The sequence below is a fragment of the Diospyros lotus genome, chromosome 12 (genome assembly GCF_014633365.1).
Source record: "Diospyros lotus cultivar Yz01 chromosome 12, ASM1463336v1, whole genome shotgun sequence".
Taxonomy (NCBI): domain Eukaryota; kingdom Viridiplantae; phylum Streptophyta; class Magnoliopsida; order Ericales; family Ebenaceae; genus Diospyros; species Diospyros lotus.
In genome coordinates this window covers 5,561,269-5,569,317 of record NC_068349.1, presented here as the reverse complement: position 1 = coordinate 5,569,317, position 8,049 = coordinate 5,561,269, and the positions used below count along the sequence as shown (strand labels likewise).

At 34.9% G+C, this 8,049-nt stretch overlaps 2 protein-coding genes across 2 annotated transcripts; both read left to right on the top strand.

Annotated features, from left to right (window-relative positions):
* Positions 1-718: 718 nt before the first annotated feature.
* Positions 719-2,799, top strand: LOC127786801 (disease resistance protein RLM3-like; the record flags this gene model as incomplete). The annotated part of the gene is made up of 2 exons (XM_052314463.1): positions 719-926; positions 2,408-2,799. Coding segments are annotated over exons 1-2 (396 nt in total), but the record flags the coding sequence as incomplete, so codon positions are not given.
* On the top strand, positions 2,791-6,456 carry LOC127814159 (disease resistance protein RPV1-like). Its single transcript, XM_052355450.1, has 5 exons — positions 2,791-2,904; positions 3,020-4,136; positions 4,404-4,703; positions 4,827-5,651; positions 5,857-6,456. Exons 1-5 carry the CDS (start codon positions 2,837-2,839, stop codon positions 6,286-6,288), a joined length of 2,742 nt encoding a protein of 913 aa, XP_052211410.1. The 5' UTR covers positions 2,791-2,836; the 3' UTR covers positions 6,289-6,456.
* Positions 6,457-8,049: the final 1,593 nt, after the last annotated feature.

Genomic DNA, 8,049 nt, shown 5'->3' with positions numbered 1-8,049 from the left:
GCCAACGATCTAGATGATCTAGCGAACTGGGGTTTCTACTGGGAGCTCGTTAGTTGATCGTTGAGAGCTCGCTAGGGGAATTTACCGAGAGCTCGCTTTATGAGCTGCGAATTTTGATGGTATATGAGTTTTTTTTTTGATGAGGTCGCCTGAACCTTCTAGATTTTGGGTGATTGGGCCGCCCATTGGACTGAGCCCGGCACATAAGGAGTGATGCGAGAAATGCCTATAGCAATTTTTATTTCTTTAAAATTTATATTAAATTTATGACATTTTATCATAATAAAATAAAATAAAATCTAACAACAAATATTAAAATAAAATATTATTATAAATAACTTAATATATGTTCAAAAGTTATAATTATAATAATACAACAAATAATTCTAGTGGTCAGAAAAAAAAAAAGAGGGTTTTGATGTGCGTGTGATGTTTTTTTTTTAAATGGTTTGAGGATATTTAGAATATAAATAATTATAAAAAATAATAAATATGATTATAAATAATAAAATTTAATATTTTATTTATACTGCAAAAAACAGAAAGAAAATATGGTTGTGAAATACAATTTCCTCGCTCCTTCTCTCAATTTTCGGACAAATAAAATGGTTTAATTTCACGCGGCCGAATGTTTGCCCGCCCGCCCAGCCACTCACGCACCCAGTTTCTTCTTCCTCGTTCATTCTCTCTCTCACTTTCTCACGACCGTCTCTCTCTCTCTCTCTCTTGCGCGCGTGCGCACAGTGCGTGACCGGCCGCCCGTTCCTCCACGCCTGGAGACGCGGCGCCCCTTCTTCCTCATTATTCTCTCTCTCTCTGAAACCCTCTCTCTCTCTCCAGCTGTGGCTTTCCACCTCCGGCCGTCTCTCTCTTTCCCACCCGTGCGACGGCGTCTCCGAGGTCCCTGCGGCTTTGTCTGCAAATGGGTTAGTTGTTGAGCCTTTGCCTTTGTCTGCAAATCGAGTAAATTTGTTGGTCTCCATTGTTGTTGCAGGTATGGAAATCGTATCGACAAAGGTCCCTTGCAGGATTATACCAGGAATGTACTGAGATTTTGTATGGGTTTAGACTTGTGTTTAAGCAGGGTGGGATGGGAGTGATTTAAAACTTGATTTTTGTTTTTTTTTGGTTGGTTGAAAACATGGAGCACACTTTCCCTTTCTCTTTTTTCTATGTACCAAGTGGTCTCATGTGGCACACTTTCCCTACCCCTCCTCCTTTCTCTTTTTCCTATGTATCGAGTGGTCTCGTGTGCCGTGGAGCACACTTTCCCTAGGCTTTGCCTCTCTTTTTCCTTTATCCATAGACGGTCAAGACTTAAAAGAGCATTATTTTTTAATCTAAAGTATTTTTATTAGCTTGATGAGGTGTCTTGAATTTAAAAATTATGTATAATAGATATATTTCATTTAAAAATAAAATATATTTATTAATTTTTATCTTATATCTATAAAATACAATATAGAAGTTTTTTTTTTTTTTTCTATAACCTCGTCTTCAATCTAATCTTTTGTTAAAAGAGCGGAACAAGGAGAGTTAGGTCGGGACTTTCCCCTCCCGCTCTCTTTTTCTTCATGTAGATGTATTGAAAAACATATATGATTTCCTTAGAAAAAAAAATGAAAAACATATATAATTTTAAAGTCATGATATATATGATAATTTATTTATATATATTTGAATTTTTAAAATTATAATAAATAAAAAATTTCAACAGAGATAAAACAACTTAATTACATGTTTAATTATGAATTAAAATTGATGATCGCCCCCAACTTAATTACTAGTCTGTCAACAAAATTCTACTCATTTATAACATTTTGTATGATAATATAATATATAATAAAAGATTTCATCCTTCCTTTCCAATGCGGCAAACAACAACAATGTTATTTTAATTCGATCCACGGAGCTTCGCAGAGGTTGCCGCAGTGGTTGAAAGGCAACCTCCACGAAGCTTCGCAGTGGTTTGAAAGGACATTAAAAGCTGGCCCCACCTCACAGTAATTCAACACCATGACGTGATTTGAAATTGCTTGGAATTGAGATTGGGATTTGCCCCTTCCATTTATCATTCTCTTCAGTCCTCCGCACCACCACTTTTCCATTTATCATCCTCTTCAGGCCTCCGCACCACTACTGTAATCAGATCAAACTATTGGAAGCCAGTTTTGCAAGTTTGTTTTAGTTTTATTTATTTTCTTAAATATTGTGGAACTTATGCTGATTCTTATATTATTATAATTGATTGATGATGCATTATAATAATCTTACCAAATTAGAGTATAACTAATTAACGCAGTGTTTTGTAATTCTCTCTTCCTGCTGAATTGTGTGTTTTGAACTTCATTTCATGTGTATATATGTTTGGTTTTGTACTCATCGTCTTCATTTTATTCATGTTTAGGCTTGTCCATGGCTGCTTCATCGTCATCTCTCATCCCACCACCACAGCGGGAATACAATGTCTTCTTGAATTTTAGCGGTCTTGACACCCGCGAGTCCATTATTAGTCATCTACGAGTTGATTTGGAGCGAAACGGCTTTCACACATTTAGAGACGACGAAAACTTGGATAGAGGACAGAGTATTGGGCCAGGACTATTGGAAGCAATTGAGGATTCATCAATGTCTCTTGTTGTGTTCTCAAAGAACTACTTTGCATCGACATGGTGTTTGCGCGAACTTAAGAAGATTATGGAGTGTAAAAAGAACTCAGAACATTTTGTTTTGCCCATATTTTATAAGATAGAACCGTCTGATATACGACACTTAAACGAGAGTTGCAGAAATCTTGGCCAAAACCTTGGCCAAACACGAAGAAGAACATCCCAAGATGGAGAATTGGAGAACAATTCTAACTGAAGTTGCCAATTTAAGTGGTATCATCTCCAATCACTATAGGTATACTTTTCTTCTTTTTTATGATAATCACTTAATTTTGATTATTGAAATGCTTGCAGAATTAGTGTTTTTCTTTTTTTTTTTTTTAATTCGATCATTTTGGATGAATTAATAGGGATGAAGCAAGCTTGGTTAAGGATATTGTTAAAGAGGTTCAAAGAAAATTAAATTTGCGCATAGATTTAAATGTTGCAACCCATCCAGTTGGAATAGAGCCTCGTTTACAAAAGCTACTCAAGGAGTTGTGCTTGGAGTCATCTGATGATGTTCGTATTATAGCAATATGGGGAGTTGGTGGACTAGGTAAGACAACAATTGCCAAAGCTGCGTATAATCATATTCGTAGCAGGTTTGAAGGTTGCAGCTTTGTCGACAATGTTAGAGAAACATGGGAGCAATCAAATAGGGGCTTGCTTGCTTTGCAAAATCAAATTCGATCTGATATCTCGAAGAATAAAAATTATAAAATTAGAAACTCTCACGAGGGGGTTGAATTCTTAAAACATAGAGCTTTCAACGGAAGAAAAGTGCTCCTAGTTCTTGATGATGTAAATAGTGTGGAACAGCTGACTGCACTAGCCATCGATCCAAGGTTCCTCTATCGTGGGAGTAGAATTATTGTAACTACTAGAGATATTTCTTCCTTGAACTCGCTTCGACCAGTGCTTACCAAATATGAGCTTGAGCTTTTGAATAAGGATGAATCTCTTCGACTCTTTAATTTGCATGCCTTCAACCAACATAATCCTCTAGAGGGCTTTATGGAGTTTTCAAAAACAGTGGTGGATTATGCAGGGGGTATTCCATTAGTTCTTCAAGTTTTGGGTTGCTATTTGAATGGCAAAAACGATCAATCTGTATGGAGAAGTGCAATTACAAAATTGGAAAATATTCCTCATAATGACGTTCAAAGAAAACTAAGGATAAGTTTTGATTCACTAGATGAAAAACAACAAAAGTTGTTCCTAGATATAGCATTCTTCTTTGTTGGAAAGAGTAAAAATTTTACCATTCAAGCATTGCAAGACAATGAGATTTTCCCAGAAGATGGATTTCAACGCTTGGTGGATCTATGTCTCCTAAAATGTGATCAGGGACTTGTGATTGTAATGCATGATGTTTTCAAGCAGATGGGTAGGGAGATCGTTCGACAAGAGAATGTTGATTATCCAGGAAAACGCAGTAGATTATGGGATTACAAGGATGCCCTTAAAGTGCTGAAAAATTGTGAGGTGAGATCCACGCTGGCTAACTTCTCATTAACATTTGATGTTTTCTTTCTTCTTTTTTTTTCTCAACGAGAAAAATAGAGAAAACAAGGAGATGACAAACAAAAGAAATTAGAACAAAAATGTACCAAAAATTTGTTGTTGTTAATATAGCTTTTGATGTGTAATTGTTGCATGAATGTCAAAATGCATATGCATATGCACATTCTCAGTCCTATTTTTTTCCACCAATGTAATTAATTTTTTCCTTTGGTATGTGATGTGTGGTAGGGAACTGAAGCAGTTGAGGGCCTTATCCTGTTGCACAATGGAAAAGATATTAAAGTGAAAGCAAAAGCATTTCAAAAGATGACAAAACTGAGGGTGCTTCATCTCGATCACGTTCTTCTTAGTACTGGCTACAAGCTTTTGTTCAGAAATTCTGGCCACAAGCATTTGTCCAGAAATTTAGTATGGCTACGTTGGCATCACTTTGATCTCAGTGTTTTGCCATCGCAATTATACTTGGAGAATTTGGTTGCTCTTGACCTAAGTTACAGCAACATAAAACGAGTTTGGAGGGGAACTAAGGTGAATACCTTTATTTCTTATATATTTCTCTTTTTCAAACACTGATATAAATCACATGGATGCACATTTACCATATTATATCATATCATATGAGACCTGATCTTTGATTGATATTTTCAACAGGTTTTAAAGAAACTACAAGTTCTTAACTTAAGGTCTTGTCACAACTTAACCACACTTCCTAATCTCTCTGAGCTCTCCAATCTCGAGAGGCTGGATCTTTCGGAGTGTGTAAGATTGCAAGAGGTGGATAAGTCTATTGGACATCTCCATAGATTATATTTTCTAAGCCTCTATGATTGCCACAGCCTTAGGAAGCTTCCGTCGGAGATGGCCAACTTGAAATCTCTTGAAGTATTATGGATCTCCCAGATCCCGAGCAAGTGTCAAACATTGACAAAAAAGAGTACAAGTTCTCTTGGGTTGTCACTAAACTTTATACAGGGCTTAAGGTCCTTACGTCTATTGGATATTAGTGGCCGCTCTTTCACTCAATTACCTGATAAATTATGGTGTATGACCTCCTTAGCCTATTTATGTATTTCGGGATTTAAAATTGCTTGCTTGCCAGAGAGTATATGCAACCTTACAAAATTGGAGACTTTAGATTGTTCATATTGCCGTATGTCAAATCTGCCAAGTGAACTTGGGAGATTGAACCGATTGCTTGAGTTGAATCTTCAGGGAAATAACTTTTGTAGTCTGCCAGAGAGCATCGGTGACCTCACTAACTTAGAGAGTCTCGATTTGCGTGATTGTGAAAGACTCCAATCACTCCCCAAGCTTTCAAGTTGTGGAGATTTCATCGATGTTTCCAATTGCACATCATTAGAAAGCATATCACTCGAATCAATGATGAACTATAGCGATTTGTCTTGTTACAATTGTCCTAAACTATACGAGAAGTATTCTGTCGACAAAATTGGAACAAGTTTTCTCGATTACAAGGTATGTATTAGCTCTCTTTCTTTTACATCTACTACTATATATATAGTCGAAACAGATCAAAATGGTTCATTATTTTTTTTTTGTGTTATTAAACAATGATTATGATACTAATTTGAGCTAATTATTTTGCAGTTTATACACCTTAGCATGAGGAATCAAAATTTGGAATGTACTAACACATGACATGATTTATGCTTATATGCAGGGTGCACGTTCATTCAGAATTATGAGTCATTCATGGGGCATGTTTCCTGATTGGTTGCAGCATGAGACCACAAACTCATATTATGCTTTCAAGGTGCCTCCTCTTGGAGTCGGAAATAAATATTTTATTCGATGTATTTTTTATGTTGTCCTGATCATGCTTGACAAAAACTATTCGAGTTGGTTGGATTCCAAATTGCACAACAAAACCAAAGATTGCCACTATAGTATTGGTTGCAACTATTATAGGGACGCATCGCTGGCAGATCTGTTCACTTTTTATTATATTTCTTTTCATGTGGATGAGTTGGACTTGGAAGAAGGCGATGAAATAGAAATTTCTTGGACACATAACAAGAATGCGGCTTTGAAGAAATGGGGAATTCATGTCAGTTATTACACAATGGATGACACAAGATTGAAGATTGATTGAATCAAGAAGTTGATGAAATCTATTGTAATTTGTAGCATATATAAATATATATATATATAACCATTTAGTCATGTTTTTTAAATTTTTATTTTCCATTCGTTAGCTGCTGGCATGTGATAAAATATATTTTGCAAGCTTTTATAATAAATATTAGCAGGGTTAATGTCACATGATCAATTTATACATTACATGTTTGACATGATAGGATATGTACACAGTAAATTCTCAAATACATGAATCAAGTAAATATAAAAAATATGTGTGTGATTTTGTCTAAATTCTTTTAAAATTATGAATTCAATTTAAGAGTTTGAAAATAGTAAAGATTATGAGTTTAAATTCTAATTTTACAAACAAATGCAGAATTTAATGTGAAACTCAAATTGAAAAAAATTATGAATAATAATAATAATAATAATAATAATAATAATAATAATAATAATATATCTATAATAATTTTAAAATATGAGTTACTAATTTATAAATCTATTATTTATTTATAGATGTATATAAAAAGGGATGTAAATAAATTTATATTTTTGGTAAAAAAATGAGTGAAGATATAAATTTAATGAGTCTTGAAAAAAATAAATTTTTAATTATAAATTATCTTAATTACAGTCAAATTTAAAATCTCAATTATAGTTAAATTTAAATCTTAATTCATAATTATAACAAATCATACTTTGACACAAAATTAAAATATGAAATTATTTATAATTCTTTCTAAAAATAAAATTACGGAGAATTAATCTTCTTTATAAATACCAACTAAATCTACACAAATCTCATTGAAGATAATGGTGGAGATTTGTCAAAAATTGATAGTTTTATCCAACAACTCTAATACCATTTTTTTTTTATAATTTTGGATAAAAAATAAATCACTATTAAACTATTAACCACACAATGAACATAAAATTTAATTAAAAAATTTAAATCGATAAAAAGAATGGGTAGAAAAAATAAAATATCACTAAATTAATATTGATATAATAATAGTAATATAAATGTAACTAATTTCAAAGTATTGAAATACTATTTATAGATATATCATTCATTTATAGATATTTACAAGAAAATTAAAATAAATAAGTTAATAGCCTGATTTATTTAGTCATCATTCTACTGTAACATTGATGCCAATTTTATTCTCAATCAATCAGATATATGACCAAGCTTATGTGGCAGCTGAGCTGGCGTATTAATATATTTAATAATTAACACATTAACAAAACGTAGTCGTTTTAGTTTGTTCTACCTAACCTTATTAGCCTCATCCTCTTCCTTCTCTACGAAGAAGCTTTCTCCAGGCCCACCCTCTGTTCCGGTCATCGGCAGCTTTCTACTTCTCCGCAAATCATTCTTGGAGCTTGAGCCCGTCCTCCGTCGCCTCCGTGACCAGCACGACCCTATTGTCACCCTTCGTATCGGGTCCCGTCCAGCCATCTTCATCAGCGCCCACTCCACAGCCCATGCCGCCCTCTTCCAGAATGGCTCCATCTTCTCCGACCGACCCAAGGCCCTCACACCAGCCGTCTCATCACCAGTAACCAGCACAACATTAAGTCCGAGGCCTACGACCCTACCTGGCGCCTCCTCTGTCGCAATCTCACTTCCAAGATCCTGCACCCGTCTTGCGTCAGTCCTACTCCCGCGCCCTGAAGTGTATGCTCTCCATCCTCATCCATCGCATCCTCGACTTCTGCGGCGACACTGTCAAGGTGGTGGACCATTTCCAGTATGCCATGTTCTGTCTTC

What these genes read in the sequence shown, in the direction of transcription:
- LOC127814159 (XM_052355450.1), top strand. Translation starts at nt 2,837, where the DNA reads ATGGAGAATTGGAGAACAATTCTAACTGAAGTTGCCAATTTAAGTGGT. An exon ending in GAGTTTGGAGGGGAACTAAG is followed by an intron (nt 4,704 to 4,826) that starts GTGAATACCTTT and finishes TATTTTCAACAG; the next exon opens with GTTTTAAAGAAACTACAAGT. An exon ending in CAAGTTTTCTCGATTACAAG is followed by an intron (nt 5,652 to 5,856) that starts GTATGTATTAGC and finishes GCTTATATGCAG; the next exon opens with GGTGCACGTTCATTCAGAAT.